The sequence below is a fragment of the Neolamprologus multifasciatus genome, chromosome 6 (genome assembly GCF_963576455.1).
Source record: "Neolamprologus multifasciatus chromosome 6, fNeoMul1.2, whole genome shotgun sequence".
NCBI classification, from domain to species: domain Eukaryota; kingdom Metazoa; phylum Chordata; class Actinopteri; order Cichliformes; family Cichlidae; genus Neolamprologus; species Neolamprologus multifasciatus.
The window spans coordinates 37,674,236-37,693,174 of record NC_140444.1 but is presented as its reverse complement, the minus strand read 5'-3'; the positions used below and the strand labels follow the sequence as shown (position 1 = coordinate 37,693,174).

The window sequence follows — 18,939 nt, the reverse complement described above, 5'->3', positions numbered from 1 at the left end:
TTTTCACTCCACTGTGTGCTCCAGTTTGTGCGATATATAATGTTAACATGGTTACATGGTTACTGACTTCGACTGGTTATATTCCAGTTTCTTGTGACAAAGCCAACACACAGCCATGGTCTGTTCCTTTTTGTTTCAGTTCTGCTGAACTGTGCCAGTGAGCATGGCTGCCTTCTGTTTGCTTTCCAGCTCATTTACAGTTTCCATTCACAGAAAGAGGGATGGTGTCAGAGCCAGGCTGTTTTGGCTAGCAGGGAGGACAAGGCTCTGTCTGGAGCGTTCCTACATGGTTTGAGTGATTATATGAAAGATGGATTAGTTGCTACAAACTTGCCTGTTCAACTCGTGTTGCCATTGGCTGCCACCAGGCCTGAAATGGTAATCTGACATGCCAGGTATTTGCCAGGTGGCATGAAGAGCATGTGGGGCAATGGGTCAATATAGTTTTATAGCAGGCTAGGTAGTGCTGTGCACCAACCCTACAACCACTGACAGCAGCCCATTCGTTCATTTTTCTGACACTGGATTATCCAAATCTCTTAACACAACCAGCCCCTCCCCTACCCCCCGTGTGCTCATGCATCAGTTTATTGTTGAAAATGTGGTTGATACAGTTACAGGCTTATAAGAATCAGCTGCGCTTCACGACCACAAGGAGGCATTTGGCAGTCTTGTCCATCCAAGGTGGCTGAGAGCATTAGGCAGTTTAGCGCTGCAGATCTCTCAAGGAAAGCTACTCAGTTCAGTATTGCCCTTTAGAGTGGTAAGTGGGACTCTTGTGTTCATCATAACGTGGCATATAGTAGGGTGGACTTTGACAACTGTTTCCCTCCTTTGTTGCAGGTTTGCACTATACTGCTGCTGTCTTGTCACATGCTGTTTTGTTTGTTATGTGAGGCTTTTATAACGAACAGTACTTTGGGGTGTATTTGTTTTGTAGATCTTTTATTAATGTGTGTAACATTTTATGCTTTGTTTTATTGTTTTAGTGGAGGTGCGGCCGCTTGTTGAGGGGCTAGGCACGTGAGGTGGAATCCCCTCCCCGATGCATGCGGGTGTACACACCGGGCATAGGTAGATTGCACCATTTAGAGTTTAGTGTGAGTGAGGTCTCCAGTGAAATGGTAAATGGTAAATGGCCTGTATTTATACAGCGCTTTACTAGTCCCTAAGAACCCCAAAGCGCTTTACATATCCAGTCATTCACACACACACATTCACACACTGGTGATGGCAGCTACATTGTAGCCACAGCTGCCTGGGGAGCACTGACAGAGGCGAGGCTGCCGGACACTGGCACCACCGGGCCCTCTGACCACCACCAGTAGGCAACGGGTGAAGTGTCTTGCCCAAGGACACAACGACCGAGACTGTCCAAGCCGGGGCTCGAACCGGCAACCTTCAGATTACAAGGCGAACTCCCAACTCTTGAGCCCACGATCGCCCCCGTGAATCACACGGGTGAGTAATTGGTGGCACCCTTGGGCACTCCTCCCTGTAGGTTGCCTCCTCAACTGGCCGGTCTCCACTATTTTTAGTTATTCTTTTATCATGCTGTGATTGTTTTAGGGTAGCATCGTGGTAGGGAGTCGGGTCGTTTTAATCATCGTTTGTTAATAAAGTGTTTTAATTAACTCTTTTGCCCTCTCAACCCTGCTACCTTAGGTGCCTTCCTGATTTTATAGTTATGTTTTTAGTAGTAGTTCTTAATAAATTCTGATTTGTAAACTTCCTTTGTCTCATCTCTGCCGTTAAAAACGAGTCTGTGGGCTTTGGTAGCCAGTGCAACACGTACTTGGCTAGAGAAATCTTTCCTGGGGTGTAACGCCCTCCCCCAGGTGGCGTTGTCAATATCTTAGTTACCGTCCCCGCGACACCACATTATAAATTATGGAAAAAGAAATAATGCACAATGTATTACCATTACTGGTTGTATTACAATACTCACAGTAGCCACAATGTATGTGGAGTTCTCTTGTTCAATATACAAATTCCTCATTGGAAGACTTTTATTCTTATAAAGCTTTTAGTTGGTACATCATTGGTTAGCTCTTTAAGACCACATCACAAAATGGCATTTAAAAAACTCTATTTAAAATCTGCAACAGAGAGTGTGTAGAAATGGTGATTGTAGAAAGGACTCCTCTACAGTGACATCACTGAAGTTTTCATCAGGAAGAAGCTTTTGGTTCAAATCCTTTCAGTGGTAGTCGAGACAGTGTGTGACGACGAGCAGCTCAACCCTCACTTCACCACACAGGAGATGGAAAAATGAGCATAATGAACAAGGAAGGGCTGATAGAAATGAGAAGAGAACATGAGAGAGAGGTAATGAAAGACAAGAGGGAAGACGTACAGATTGCACCAGAAATAACACAAACAGGAAGCTGGTGTCAACGGCAAAGGAAACCACATCTCTGCACTCGGTAACCACCTTCATCCCTGCTTTCCCCATTTTCTTTGTCTTTCTGTCTTTAAAATCAACAAAGTGTTCAAAGAAACAATCAGGTCAACTTGAATCATTTTACTTGTGACAAACAGTGCTATATTACCATGTTACACTCCAACTGTTCTTTTTCATCTTTTGATGAGGAGAATATTTACAACATGTTGAAGATTGTTCCTGCAGTTCTCAGGGTCATCGTTGGTTATTCATGCACAAAGAGTTCAGGTTGTGAAACTTGTAAGCAAGCAAAGTAAAGTGAAAAGTACTGTGAAGCCGCTGAGGCCACTAACTGCACGAACACTAAAGTTATACTCAATCAGACACAACATTTAATAGAATAAAGCACAGAAAAACATTTATCTGCAGGTCACCATTTAAAAAACTGGAGTGCTTTTCTGTTTTCAATCCTTCTTGATGACTAACTTTCATATTAAACAATAAATAAAAAAACAAAAAACAACTTTAGACATTTCTAATTGCTCGGTGGATTCTTCTGAATTATTGGGTGATGTGAGCCGAACTCCACCCAGGAGTTTGTTGTTCATGAACACGTCAGAATGTGATGAATTCAAAACTTTATTCAATTCAGTTATATTTAAACACAGAAGTTGTCTCAAGGTGCTTCACACTGTAAGGCAGAGACCCTAATTAAAATGTGTGTGAGATATTAATAGATTAAGCTGAACTAAAACTAAACTGTGATGGAGATAAGGCTCAGGACAAAGGATTTTGTTAAAGTTTGAGAGGATGAGGGCGACAGCTTAGGTCAGAGATGTAGAAATGATTTAAATGGTCCTGTCTGTGTTGTATATTTATTCATGGTTAAGTTACAGGCTTTGTAATGTAAAAAATGTTTCAGTGTCGAGAGTAATTTGGACAAAGCTGCAAAAAGAAACAAAGAGTTACATTCAGACGCAGAAACATGGGCAGCTTTGCACTAAGGTTATATATGACTGTGATTTTATAGCTGTGTGATGGAGAAAAAACTCAACTACATTAATGTAAACTTGGAGATCTAGGTGTGTGTGCTACATCCTGTATGTTTTATTGATATAAACATGATTGGCACAACAAACTATAAACAGATGTCTGATTTGATGAAGCTCCTTTAATGACTTCTTTGTTCTTTTCCAGGGTGGGTTAAGGCACAGCAATGACATCACTTTCAAAACAAGAATTGGGTGAATTGATTTGGATTTTATCTACTACAAAATTGTGTGCGTGTGTGTGTGTGTGTGTGTGTGTGCGTGTGTGTGTGTGCGTGTGCGTGTGTGTGTGCGTGTGTGTGTGTGTGTGTGTATGCGTGTGCGTGCGTGTGCGTGTGCGTGTGTGTGTGCGTGTGTGTGTGTGCGTGTGAGTGTGTGTGTGCGTGTGTGCGTGTGTGTGCGTGTGTGCGCGTGTGTGCGTGTGTGCGCGTGTGTGCGTGTGTGTGTGTGTGTGTGTGTGCGTGTGTGTGTGTGTGTGTGTGTGTGTGTGTGTGTGGTCTGCAGTTTTTGGGTTGGTGTTGTAGCTGCCGTCTGGAAGGCAGGGATGAGACCCTGTGCAACGTTTTTGTTCTCTCACAGTGGATCTCTCACAGTGGATCTCTCACAGTGGATCTCTCACAGTGGATCTCTCACAGTGGTGAGGCACAGTGAAACTCACTTTTACATAACTTTGAACCTAAATTTGTGACAAAATAGGTGAAATATAGTTACAAATGAAAATATACTACATTTCCAGCTCACATAAGACAATGATGACAGTGATTATGACGGAGGAAGATGACGGAGGAAGATGATGGAGGAAGATGATGGAGGAAGATGACGGAGGAAGATGACGGAGGAAGATGACGGAGGAAGATGACGGAGGAAGATGATGGAGGAAGATGCAAGTCAGAGGTTGTAGTCACTGTTCCTATTGGATGAAGGCTCTCTGCTGTCAGAGATTACCAGACGATCCAGAGCTGTCGGCACACGGGAGAGACGTCAGATTTAAAGCAACAACATGAACTCCTGTGTACACACACACACACACACACACACACACACACACACACACACACACACACACACGTGTGTGTATTTATGGCCTTGTGGGGACATCTCGTTGACACAATGCTTTCCCTCGGTGCTAACCCTAACCATTAAAAATGATGCCTGACCCTTATCCTAAACCCACCCTAACCTAATTGTAATCCTGACACTAAAACTACATTTTGACTCTCAACAAGGCCTTCAGACTCGTGGGGACCTGGATTATGGTCCTCACAAAGATGTTAATACCCGTCTACACACACACACACACACACACACTGTCTGGATTTATATATTATATATATTTCATATACTTTTCATAACAACATGCCGGGTCTTTGAGAATATTATTGATGTTGCTAGATGCTGAAGTTTTTGTTAAATCAGGGATAAAAATGTTTTCCACGTCGTTTACCTCCCGTGGTCTGTTCAGTACTCCTCTTTTACAGACGGGACCAATAACTGATTTGGACAGTCCTAAAGTTTCCTCTACCTGTGATGTTTTCCTCTGTTTAGCCTAATTATGACCTCTTTTATGACCTTATCAGTGACTCGTCCTATTACTTTTGCACTTGTAAAAATATGTACATGTATGTAACAATTAAATTCTAAATTTGAAATGCATTTTTCTCAAATATTGTAAAGAATTAAAGGAGGAAATAATTATACATATTCTTTGACTTTGTGTGTTACCAGGGTAGGAGTGTCTCTTATCGCCATCATTATTTGTAACCGCAGTTTTCCCTCGATGATAAGACACTGAAACAGACATAAAGAGATCCATTACTTTTTTATATGTCTACATGTTTTTCCTTTATTTTTCTGATCATCAACAAAGCACACAGACCACATTTATGAGTGCAGTCCTGTGAAGAAGACAATTACATAAACTTTTGAGTCAATAGCTTGTGGAACCACCTTTAGCAGCAATAACCTTAAGTAATCATATTGTGTATGACTGTCTCTTGCAGATCCTTATTCTGCCTGTCACAGAATTTAAAATTCAATTCAATTCAACTTTATTTATATAGCACCAAATGACAACAACAGTCACCTCAAGGTGCTTAATACTGTACAATAGACCCTACAATAATACATACAGAGAAAAAGCCAACAATCATGTGACCCCCTATGAGCAGCACTTTGGCGACAGTGGGAAGGAAAACCTCCCTTTTAACAGGAAGAAACATCCGGCAGTTGTTGGTAATTGGGGTGAGAGAAGGAAGAGAGCCAGAGATTAATAACAAGTAGGATTCAGTGCAGAGAGGTCTGTTAACACATAGAGAGTGAAAAGGGTGACTGAAAGGAAAAACTCAATGCATCATGGGAATCCCCGGCAGACGTGACTGCATTGGGCAATCTTGAAAGTAGAGATAGTGTCTGTCTCCTGAATCAAACTGGAAGCTGGTCCCACAGAAGAGGGGCCTGAAAACTGAAGGCTCTGCCTGTCATGGTGCCTGTGGCTCACCAGCTGATCCTGCATTAGGCAACATGTGTTTTTGTTGATTTTGCTCTTTCTCTCTCCTGCTGGGGCGATGCTCATTACGGGCTCCCTCCCCTGGCCCACGCACCTGCCATCTCCACACCTGCTGCCTATCTGCATAATCGTGAGCCCTACTTAAGATAGCAGCACTGTGCTACTCGTCGCTGGATCGTTGAGCTATCAGCGTCAGTCGCTCAGTAGTTTGAGAATCTGTGAGTTGTTTCCGTCTGTTCACCTCTAGCTAAAGTTTCTGTGTACAGATCTTTCCCTGCCTGTCATCTCGTGGACGAGTGTGTGGATTCGTGTAACCCAGTTGTGGAGAGAGGAGAGTGATTCTTTGGAGCGCGTCTGATCCCCTTCCTTTCCCTCCAGCACATTGTATATAGTATCACCTGGTGTTGTCTGTATCAATAAACTCTTCTCTACAAGGATTTCTGGTCTGTGCATCAGTCCGTTAACTGAACGTGACGCTGCCTCCCATTCTACTTTTAAATACCGCCCCCTCGACCTGTGCTTCGAGGTTTCTGGTAGTTAGAATGACTCGGGGGTGTTGATTCATTTAAACTAACACAATCATCCTGCTGCAACCAGGTTTCTGTAAGGCAGAGTTAATCGATCTGTTGATCAATTAATAAGTTGTGTACTAACAGAGACTTGGAGGAGAGAGACCTCTTCAAACGCTTTGAAGTCTGGACTTTGTGCCATTGCAACACCTTGATTCTTGTCATGGTCGACCTTTCAGATTCTCTTTTTTCCTCATATTTGACCCAATCTGAGTCAAGCCTTACCTGTCATTCAGATGGCCTCACATGTGACTCTAGAGTATTATGCTGCACAGAGGAGGTTATGGCGTGGCGATGTGATTGTTTCCATTGTTGTCTCATAGCAAGAAGGCCCTAAGTTATAATTTACTTGCTGAATGGTTGTCTGTCTCTATATATTACAATCAGTCATATACATGTTCCCATCCTCTTGCCCTGTGACCAATGGGATAAGCCCCTGATTTGGATGGATGGATAGATATGGCTTAGATAGTTCATGGTCCACTCGAGGACTGCAAGATGTCTGGGTTTGCTCAAAGTAATGTCAAAACACCCAGGAGCAACATCTCAGTTTAATCTACAGGCTTGTGAAGGCTGATTATAGTACAATATGAAAAAGACTCAACAAGTACAGGTTCTTTGGAAGGATTTCCAGGTAAAACCTCTTTTCTTAAAAAAAGAACATGGGAGCACAACTTAAAGTTGCATTTGAACCAAACACAAGACTTCTGGAACAGTATTCGGATCAATGAGACCAAAAATGAAATCCGTGGCCATAATGCACAATTCCATATTTGGTAAAAACCAAACACAGCAAATGTCTGGAAACAATCTAAAGCAACATTGTTACAAACAGGAGTTCCACGAGTCCATCGAGCCATCGAGTCCTGTGAAACACTTCTTACATGACCATATATCAAACAGGGCACTATTTTGAAATACAGTATGTGATCAATGATATTAGAGCTGAGAGTTCATGACTTACCGCTGTGACTCTGTGTTGGTCCTATCCAACGATTCTGCCTCCTGTCTGAAACTGGAAATCAACAGTTAACATGTGTGTCAGCACGTTAGCCACACTCTGGTTTCTCTGTTGTGTACCAATTAAAAACACTCCCACATGATTCTATTCATCGGTTCATTGACAAAGTGACCAAATCTAGCACCACGGGCTAACAATGGGCTGTGAGGTCAGTTTCCTGATCATTAATATGCAAATTGTCACATGACCACTGATCAATACCATGAGTACCATCCACAGAGAGATGGGGAATGGCTGCAATCACATCATTGTAAGATGGTGACAGATGTACCCTTAGGCCCCCTCCTCGATTCAGAGTTGGTCTCCTTGACTCCTCGATCCTCCTGGCACTTACCAGTGAACACTATGTTACTCTGTTTGTGCCAATGGAGCTGATCCTATTGGTCATTGTGCAAATGTACTGTTTATAATGTTGGGGAAACCTGGGACTAAAGAAGTCACTTGTATTAACGAAATGGTCCCCTCATTGAAAACGCCATTTCCAGATGTGCAGAATGAACTTTCTTGGATTTCACTGAATCACTGAGTATGCATCAGTTTGAATCTGAAGTCTTCCAACAGCACGTCATCTATTCTATTTTATTCTGACAAAAGCCTGTGGACCGTGTGTGCACTCACATCTCTTCTGCAGGGCTTTTACAGTCGGTCTGGTGAAGCGCATCAGGAAAAGGATGAGCAATATGCAGAAGAGCAACGCTGTCATCACTTTGTAGGTCTTCAGCTGTGCCGTGTCCTTCTCAGCTGGACACACACAAACATGCAAACACACATATTATCTGAATAGCACATATACTGTATGTATGAAAGCTGGTATTCTGTGTAAAGTACAAATAATAGTTTAACGCAATAATATACAGATAATTTATTTATTTGATAATAGTACAAAGGTTTGGCATCATCTTTTTGAAATAACTAACATTTTTGTGAAGAACCTGCATATTTAGCATTAATGTGGTTTTACACAGACCGCTCCACGTTTTTATCAGAGTACAGCATGAAGCCAGTTAGACTTTGGGAAGTTGCTCTGATCAGTTAAGTAGCAGAGGCTGTCAGTGATTAGTTTCAGCTGCTATTGTGTTCACGAAAGTACCAACATGTTCAGGAACAACAATGAGACAACCTCCAAAACATGAATGGTTTTACAGGTGGAGGCCAATATTTTTCCTTCCTCGTCTTTTCTGACTGTTTTTTCACTAGTTTTGCGTTTGGCTGAGGTTAGTGTCACTACCGGCAGCATGAGGTGATGCTTGGACCCCACAGAGGTGGTGCAGGTAGTCCCACTCCTCCAGAATGGAACATCAATAAGTGCTATTGCCAAAAGGTTTGCTGTGTCCCAGCACAGTCCAAGAGAAAGGCAGATAGGGCCGTAGAAGGTCAATCAGGAGGACTGGGATCTGCTCCTTTGTGCAAGGAGCAACAAGATGAGCATTTCCAGAGCTGCAAAAGATCCTTTGGCAGGTAACCGATTCTGATTGTTCTGACCAAACAATCAGAAACAGACTTCATGAGGGTGGCCTGAGCAGGCAACATCCTCGAGTGGGCTCTGTGCTCACTGCCTGGCACCATGGAGTTGGACTGGTGTTTGCCATAGAACACCAGAACTGGCACAATGTGCTTTTCACAGATGAGAGCATGTTGACTGAGCACACGTGACCGACGTGAGAGGGTCTAGAGAAGCACGCTGCTGTAACATTCTTGTGGATGCTGCATCAGTGATGGGACACATCTACATGATGTCACAGGCCTCTGCAGGCAACAGCACCCTGACTGCCATGAGCTTTCAGGATGAAATGCCTGCACCCTTGGATCCTACACTGGTACACATTCCTCCTCGTTAGGAGCATGTCCCGATGTTGTCAGGCATGCATACAAACACATGGGGGCTTGTGTGCATGCTCTATTGCTGCAAAGAAATTTAGGTAAAATGGACTAGCACCTGTCTTTGAATTCAGCCCTCTGTAGGGTGATACTTTACATTTCCATCAAACAGTGTGGGATCTTCTCACGCCCCGGGCCATATCAGTTTAGATATCCAGCTTGGTTTGTTTCCCCACTGAGATTCAAGACTTCCTTTGATTTTTTTTCAGCATATTTATAGAAGACAAGTTGTCAGCTGCATCAGTGCTTATACCATAACAGAGAGGGTGCCTCGTCTCCTCGGGTCAGAGGTCATGGCATTCATGGTTTCCATCCAATGAAACCACAGCATCATTTCCACCCTAAATGTGTTTGTGAGTGCAGTGACGACCCATGTTCACAGGTAATGTTTGTTAGTGTTTCTGAGGCCTGGCATACATTACCAATACAGAATCATGTATTTATTTTCCCTCAGTGCTGTCTACACTCCAAGATCACAACTGGTTTGTCGATCATAAATTTAAATCACATGTGTTCTTAAATGCACAACTTAAAGTCTGCAGAGAAAAAACAAGTCAAACCACCCGACATGAAATTGTCAGCGTTGAACATCTACAAAGATCTGCAGACAGACAGCAGAGCAGCCTTTGACCCACAGCACAGGCTGTTGTTTGCTACTCTCTCAGTAACGCTGTCACCTCGATGATCTCTGCCTTCAGTGTGATCCAGCTGTGGCTCTGATCTGACACACAGCTTTCAAATGAATTGTGTTTGTTTTTGTTTTTTGACCAAACAGGAAGCGGTGGATGCAGGATTACCACAACATTACCTTTACATTTGGTTGAAGAAGTGACGGCATCGGGCGCTTTATTCTCAGAGTTTGTAGTTTTAGAGGTGGTGGCAGTCGTCACAGGACTGCTAGTCAGGGAGATGGAGCTGACAGTGTAGTTTCCAGTTTGGGTATAATTTGGAGTCTGGCTATTTCCTGGAGGACACATATCAGTTAGTATAACAAAGGTACAACAATAATGAATGTATCCCTCTGTTGTGGACTTCAGTGTGTGGACCAGAGACGCTGTGAATCAAACCTTATGAAGACGACCTGCAGGGAAGAATAAAGTTACAAGAAACAGGGAACAAAAGAGAAACAAAGATATTCTTTAAGATGATGTTTGTGAGAAAATAAAAAACAACAAACGAAAAGACTTTCAAAGGAACAGCATCCTTAAAGTTTATCTTCCACTGGACGGTCGTTGCTGTGAAGCCGACTATGACCCAGCTAAGCTCCTGCAGCTTGCAGCATATAAACCTTTGATCCTCAACAACTGCAGACGCACATTCAGGATGTAATGTCAGCGTATCTTACTGCATATTTTACAGTTTTGTCTTCTAGAATATCATTGCATTTACATAAGTAGACTGTGATTTTACATGTCAAAGGTAAAATAACATAACATCACTGTAAATATAGTAAAACACAATTTACTTGTTTTTTAAATATTTTTTTTTGTACATATTTAGATTGTAAAAATACAGAATCAGAAATGTATCATAACTCCACAAATATTTGTTATGTGAGAGAACGATCTATTAAATTCAAATAATACTATGGAAAAATATATAAAATGATTGAAAATTAATGAGAATAATCAATAATTAAAGGAGTATTTGAATTATAATTGTGCTGAAAATTTCATGTCATCTGGGTCTGATTCAATAATTCAGAGGTAACAAGTGAAAATATAATTAATAGGAATAAAAACATAAAACATTTAAACATTGCACGGCCACGCTGCGCTAATTATATATTTTAAAAAATAAATGTAGAGGTAGGAATTGCAATTAATATAAATCTCAAAGTATTCCCAACATTCCTGAACAGAAACAGGCCTCTGCACCTGGGGGAGGGCGTGGCCATGAAAACAATGTGACATGTGGATGTTGGGACACATAACAACACGACGCTAAGCATCGGCCAATGAATGTGAACTAACAACCACACGGTCGCGGGTTTGGCTGCACTGTAGGAAAACGTCCTAACATAAAAGTATTTTACTGCATTTTACAGTTTTGTTCTTCTAGAACATCATTAAAGTTACATAAATAGACTGATTTCACATTTCAAATGTAAATTAACATTAAATCACTGTAATGTAATAAAACATAATTGTCATGATTATTAAATGTATCTGTCTGTACATGAGCATATTTAGATTGTTAAAATAATTCACATGATTTCACAAATATCTGTCCGTTATTTGAAAGATTGAGCTGTTAAATTCAAATGTGATGCTATGGAAGATAACATGATTATGAGCTTGTGTTACATCACATAAGTATTATTATCGTTGCTATTTAGGGCGATCGTGGCTCAAGAGTTGGCAGCTCGCCTTGTGATCAGAAGGTTGCTGGTTCGAGCCCCGGCTCGGACACTCTCGGTGTTGTGTCCGTGGTCAAGACTCTTCACCTGCTGGTGTTGGCCAGAGGGGCCGATGGTGCGATACAGCAGCCTCGCCTCTGTCCCAGGGCAACCCATTATTATTGAAGTTAACTGTATATTTCTGTACATTAAATGTACAGATGTATGAATGTATGAATGTTCATATTGCCACATTCATTGACCTTGTTTATAGGTAATTTCATTGTTTAATCACATTAAAATGTTCCTGATTTAATGTTTAAAAGCACTTGAAAAGGCAGGATCCCATGTGAAATTAGCGCAATAACCGTATTTTTATGAGAAAGTTATTTTCTGATATTTTACGGTCGTATTTTGGCCCGAGCTGGATTTTACCATTTTTTAAAGATGTTTTTTTTTAACAGTGTGCTCAAAGCACTTTGGAAATTGGTGAAACCAGAAGAAAAGATGCTACAAATGTAAAGTTTTGTGAATTTCGTCCCGCATGTTGGAAATGTTATTTTTTAGAGCCGTAACAAACTGTAAAAAATGACATCAAAGTTCATTGATGGATATTTAGTGTTTAATCAGCGATGACTTCCTTGGTAAACAGCAGGGGTGCGTGAGCTCTGATGTGTTTTTGGATTTCACCTTCTTATTCTCGAAACACCAGAAACCATCTTCGATTTGGTGCCGCTGAGCTGTAGTGGTGACAAGTTTCAGCGGCATCAAAGCCTCTGCAAACAGAAGTGAAACTATGTGCACGACTAAACCGCTGAAACAGAGCTTTTTATATAAAGACGAGCAGAACAGACTGACCCACATTTCAAACTTATCTTTCTAATAAAATATACTAATTTTATCTGGAATACACACAAAACATTTCATATGTGTGTTATTTTTAATTTACTTTTACTGGTATTTTTTCTTATTTATTTTCTTATTTGGCTGGTGTCACCGTCGAGGTCTGTGTGGATCAGAATGAACAGGAAGCTTTAAAGATCATGTTTAGGTGGAAGAAGCTCTGGGAGCCTCTCGGCAGCGTCAGAGCAGAAAGAGTAAATGTACCGTTAAATGTCCCCGACGTATCAGACCAGTAAAATCACCCTTTGAGTATATCATGAACAGCATCAGGTCATCGGGTGCTACTCCTGAAGCAGAATTCAGTACGAGTACGAACTCTATTGTGTGGTCATGTTTGGATAACGACGACTGTTCGCGCTACGACCAGCAGATCAAAAATGGCCCACGAGGCTGACGGCCACTCGGGCAGCGACCATCCGAGGCCTGCTGTGACCCTGAAAGCACCACAGGTGACCTTTGTGACGGTCTAAACTAACATCACATCTTGAATTCACCTTGAATTTATTCCCTCTTCCTGTTCAAAATGAGTCTTTGTTAGTATCTCGAACTCATCGTCTCATGTTATCGATCCATCGATCAGTGTGCTGCTTAAGTAACGCGCCGATATTGAATATTTAAGTACGTTCTACTTTTCCAGCATTTACAATCACACATGTACATTTATACAGTGCTTCTTCTTCTGTTAGCTTTACTACACACACTCGCACCAACAGTTCAGTAACTTGCTCAAAGATATGCAGAAACCGGGCAGCGATACTCAGATTAGCGACGAACGCTGTGCTGAAACTGCCAGTAAAACCAGTGTTTAATAAGCTTTTCTCTGTCAGTTAAGCAGGTTTCAGACTCACTGATGTCAGTCCAGGTAAATTGTTACCTGTAAAAATGACTCACAGCACATCGTTATCTCTATATTTACTTTAGTAACTAAACTCATAAAGATTTGTAGATTAAATAAGATCCAAACTCCAGCTGACGGTTGTTTCTATGCACTGATGCAGCTACAACACACGGGCTGTAACTGCGCTGCGAGCGTTGGTGATGCTCAGCTGGTTGTAATAAAAATGAGTTTTACAGTTCACAGCAGTTCACCATTAATTTGTTGCCTTGGTGTTATGACAGCATTTTTTATTTTGGTTAGAAAAACAGCTTTTTCTCATCACTATCCAGACTAGTGATCGACACAAGAGTGCGCACCACCCTGAACAGTCAGCGGTGGATAAACGCTATCGGCCCGGCTGCTGGAAAATCTCAATATCAGCATGTTGGTGAAGACAAAAGAGACGTTAATGACGAGTCGCACCAGGAATATTTTTCCTGTGCTCAGATTAAAGTCCAAAATAAAAGAAAGATGAACAAAAATGATTTGTGCGATGTTAACAGCTTCCTCGTTCACTAATGACGAAGGTTTGGACGCTGAGTAAAACCAGCAGGATTGTAACTGCAGGGAGGATTTGTGTCAGTGGCCTTTTTATTTAGCTGTGCTCTGTTTGCATCATCACGTACTGCATGAAATAATGTGCAGCAGACGAAGCATCAACATTTAAACTTTGAAATCTCTTATTTTAATGGATGTAAATAATCTGCATCTGGTTTATTATCATGTTATTTGTATCTTCAGTCTGGTTTTGAGGTTTTATTCTATCGGTTTCTTACTTCTTTCCCCTTTAAAACAAGTTTAAAACCGTGTTGCAGTCACGCTTGCTTGGTGCAAACACACAAAATAAAACATTAAAAGTGTAAAAACTATGCTTGAAAACTTCCTGCATGCAGTGTGTGTGTCTCCTGTAACTTATATTGTTGCTGCGTGATGTTCACAGAACCTGAACGACCGTAAAGCAAATCAGATGTAAACATCCCACATTGATAGTTTTCATTATTTTACAGTCGTGTGAGCAATGATGATGCAAAACAGATGAGAATTCAATGTTTAATAAGAGGCTAAAATATATATTTAAATTTATTTTAATGTTCGAGTGTTTAACAGTAATTTTCTTGTCTTGGTGTTATCGAGGCTTTATAAGAACAATAATGAATTTCTCAGGTTTACGACTTTGCGATGCTTGAATTCAAATTGACGCTTCTGTCAGCAGGTTACGGTCAGTAACAGCTTCTCATTGAAAACAAGATTTCAGGTGATGGAAAGATGAGAGGCCGATCAGACGTGTCAGGCTGTGGCCACAGTCGCCACAAAATCACCTGGATAGAGAGCGGGTCAGACACCAACGATGGAGCAGCAAACGGACCGACACTGGCAGGACGACCCACGGACACCACGCTGCTGTGTCTGTGTTTTATTTTTGTTGGAGAGCATCGTGAAGCTGACTGGGCCGATCTTTGACGCTCCTGCGTGTTTTCACTACTGATGGCGAATCCTCTCCAAACCTGACGATATGTTCAAATGACTTTGTTGTTGAAAACAGAGTAAACGCGCTCAGTGCTCGTTTCAATTCAATTCAATTTCAATTCAATTTTATTTATATAGCGCCAAATCACAACAAATGTCGCCTCAAGGCGCTTCATTTCATTTCCTGCTGTTCCTTTTGTTTCCACGTCTAAAGTGTCTGTGAGTGTTTAGGGTCCGTGGACACAGCTTTGTGCTGCTGGGAGACACTGAAGCCCACAGTGCACACGTTAACCTCGGTGAACAAATAGGAGTGGGAGGCCAGTATTCACATTATCTTTACTATTTTAAGTTTGTGGGGTGAAAATAAGTGTTTGCTGCTGCGGAGGAAGCACCTGCTCCACAGAGAGGCCTTCGGCAGAGGAGCAGGACGCTGCTGCTCCAAGCTTTGAGTTCTTCGTGACGGTATTTAGCTCATTGTTGGTGGTAGAGGAGACGCTGCCAGTTAGGTGAAACCAACACGATGAGATGCAGCAGACTCTCCGGACTGTAAAATATCCACGTTAATTATCGGTGACACGGACGTGTTAGTGCAGGAGCCATGCTTCAGTGACCGCCACCTTTATAGTCATTTAAGAAGTGGATCTGAAGGTTACAAAGCAGCTCAGCTTCAGCAGTGACACAACAACAGGCTGATACTGTGAGATGGTCGTGTTGTTATACGGTTCAGTGCTGTAGTGTGATGCACTGATCACAGTCATCCTCACGCTTTACCTGATGTTTGTTAGCATGAAACCGAGTGTTCATTCATCCTCATGGTGAACAACATGTCGTTCAAACCACAGCTCCACATCGCAGCTCTAAGCTCTCGATTGTTGCTCGTCATCAAAGTTTGTCTGATGAAAGCAAAGTTAAAGGACGGACTTTCCTGCCCACTTTACAAAGTGAGGAGTTGATCTTGTGCCCCTGAGCGTCTACAACACAGTTACAGCAAAGACAAACTGACTGAGAGGCCTGCTCTGCTTTTAGTATCCAGTTTGCCCCACAATAAAGCAGACTTACCGTTAGTCACGAGTAAGAGCGCAGAGATGATCACAAGAGCCCTCAGATCCATCACAGTATCCACGAGCCACCAGAAGCTCAGTGAGAAGCAGCCAGACGACACAAATCAGATCAAGGCAGCAACAACAGTCAACCTGATGTGAAAGGAAGTGAAGTGTCAAACTCCTCTGCCCTCCCTCCCTCCCCCTTCTCCCTGCTGTGAATCACTTCATCCCCAGCCTGCTGCTGCTGCTGCTCGTGCTTGTGCAAAAGTGCAAATTTCCTCCCTTCAAAGCGAGCTGAGTGAAGAACGGCAGAAAGGGGTGGGGAGAGTAGCACGATAAGAAGCGAGGAAGAAGGAAGGGGTAGGAGGAAGAGGTGGAGGGAAGACTTACGTGCATGTGTGTATTCGTTTTCACTTCGTTCTGACTCACAAGTCTGTGCCGAGTCCGACGGCAGCAACACGAACTGTTTTCAGGTGGCGTCGCTCTCTGTCGCTTCAAGCTTTAGCTCTGAGGCTGAAACACTAGTGTGTCGCTCTGCTGTTCATGGAGACACACACACGCTGTCCTCGGACACCTGACTCAGGTGGAGGCCTGACGAGCGTGTTAGCATCTACATGTAAACACACATAAAGTACATTTACAGTCGTGGTCAGACGTTTACATCCACTCGTGGTCGATGTCATGTTAATTTGGGGCTTTTCTTTTTCCCGGGTGGAACAACTGTTCAGCTTTACAGAGTTTATTTGGGATCATCCAAACTACATGAACTGTTTCAGGAGTACATATTTATAAACCCCACTAACGTTTGGTGAAGGGTCTCTCAGACGGTCATAACTTGACGGACATTTTTGTAGTCATCAACAACCCGCCTGACATCAAGCAGAGCTCTTTTAAAGTGGCGGGCTTCCCGGCACAGAGCCGGCTTTGGGAAGGCAATTCCAGAAAAGGATTTGTGTTGAGCTTTGAAATGAAACTGTTGTTCCTGTGGCTGACTGACTGATTCACATATAAACACAGTTTATAAAACAACGTCTGCATTCAGACCGAGTCTGCATCTTTATTCTTGGAAAGAAATCCATGCACACAGCACGCGTGTAGAAGTCAAATTTATACAACATTATTCCTGAATATGTGGGATTATCACCGGTTTCCTCTCTGCAGGACGGCTGCGTTTCTGCACCTCCCACATTAAACGATGCTCAAAATAAAATCAATATCGTATTATACATGATAATCTGATGTATAACAGGCTCACAGCAGTTTTCAGATCAATTTAAATTCTTATAACACAGATGACCTCTAACATTCACACAGCATATTTATTCATTTTTATTTTTTCTTCTCTGCATCTTTATTGTGCATTTATTTATTTTAGTGGTATTTCAAAAATCAAATCAAATCAATTTATTTATATAGCACTTTTCACAGGACAAAAACCACAAAGTGCTTCACAGTAATATAAAACAGAAATACATAAAATACATTAATAATAAAACACAGCACAAATCTAATTAAAAGTCTAAATAAATGAGTCTTAAGTTTAAAACACACTGTAAAGCAGTTTGTGCTGTTGGTGATGTGCTATATAAATAAATCTGACAATAATAAAAATGTATATTAGAGTCAAATGTTGGCTTTTTTTAATTCTCTATTTTTAACATGTTTGATTTTATTTTCTGTTTGTTATTTGTCTATCTTTAGCACAGCGTTTGATTTTAAAGTGCTTTATAAATAAAGGTGGTGCTGAGTCGTTCATCGTCGCTGCAGCAGGAAGAAGAATAAAAGCAGTACAGCCATGTTATTAGCAAAACGTAAAGACATAAAAATTAATACAAAGTTTTAACACAAAGTACAAAGTGCTCACTGTACGGCACTCAGACTGTGTCAGGTGTCAGCACACTCAGACTGGGGGTGAACAGAGCCGAGCATCGAGCTGCCTGTTTGTGGTCATGAATGTAAACGTTTTCAGACACGACAAATTAAGATGTTTATACCAGGTTATAATAAATATTATGTGTTTTATATATATATATATATATATATATATATATATATATATATATATATATATACATTAATAACAGTGAGCTCTCAGAGTACACGCTGTAATCTGCTGCACTGGAGAAACACATGAACTGTGCTGCTCACAGCGAGCTGCAGCTGCAGAGCGTAAATATCAGGCACATTATCAGAGATCTTTTTAGTATGAGACATGAAGGCAGTTACAATGTTGCAAAGTAAAGATTCATATAATTTAAATAGTACAGGGAGGGACGGGAGGCTGTAGCTCAGCAGCTCGAGCTCCTCATCTGCTACTGGGACGGTTGGTGGTTTGATCCCGACTGCTGCGCCTGCACGCTAAGATGATTTCATCAGTGTGTGGATGTTAGATTCACATAGTGAGACGTGGTAACGTGCTATAATCCCTTTTTAAACAATGAGGTGTTGTTGTGACAAAAACATCACACAGCCTAAACGTGAGCAGTGACTGTCCCACAGCAGCATCTGGAGGCCTGTGTGCTGTCATGTTAGCAGATCAGCGTTTCCTTAGACTTCAACATGTGCAAAGATCCGAGCATCAACTACGACACGACAAGATGACAAGTTTGTGCAGGAAATGTGACTACATGAACTCACACATCATCCTTTGGCTGTGACAAACAAAAATATCTTGTGTGTTGATTCATTTCGGCGTGGACTTTGCACACTACTTTCCTCCGTCACCTTCGTCACTCTCGTTTTCTCTCATTCTCCACCTCTGGTTTACGGCGCCGTAGATACGACAAAACCCCCACAACTTTCAACTCCTACTCCTCGCTGCACTGAATTTCCCAAATGTCTGAGCGTTTTCCCCTCACAGCAGCTGGCGTCATGAGCTTCATAACCACAGCACATCCACGAGCTC

The 18,939-nt window shown here is 41.9% G+C and overlaps 1 protein-coding gene across 1 annotated transcript; it reads right to left on the bottom strand.

The window, feature by feature from the left end:
* Nucleotides 1-4,267: 4,267 nt before the first annotated feature.
* On the bottom strand, nt 4,268-17,541 carry cd5 (CD5 molecule). Its single transcript, XM_085164079.1, has 6 exons — nt 16,051-17,541; nt 10,215-10,370; nt 8,147-8,269; nt 7,472-7,522; nt 5,155-5,220; nt 4,268-4,391 (listed from the first exon to the last, which is right to left on the bottom strand). Exons 1-6 carry the CDS (start codon nt 16,100-16,102, stop codon nt 4,321-4,323), a joined length of 519 nt encoding a protein of 172 aa, XP_085020205.1. The 5' UTR covers nt 16,103-17,541; the 3' UTR covers nt 4,268-4,320.
* Nucleotides 17,542-18,939: the final 1,398 nt, after the last annotated feature.

What these genes read in the sequence shown, in the direction of transcription:
- cd5 (XM_085164079.1), bottom strand. Translation starts at nt 16,102, where the DNA reads ATGGATCTGAGGGCTCTTGTGATCATCTCTGCGCTCTTACTCGTGACT. An exon ending in AAAAGCCCTGCAGAAGAGAT is followed by an intron (nt 7,523 to 8,146) that starts GTGAGTGCACAC and finishes GTTGATTTCCAG; the next exon opens with TTTCAGACAGGAGGCAGAAT. An exon ending in TAAGAGACACTCCTACCCTG is followed by an intron (nt 4,392 to 5,154) that starts GTAACACACAAA and finishes GTGTGCCGACAG; the next exon opens with CTCTGGATCGTCTGGTAATC.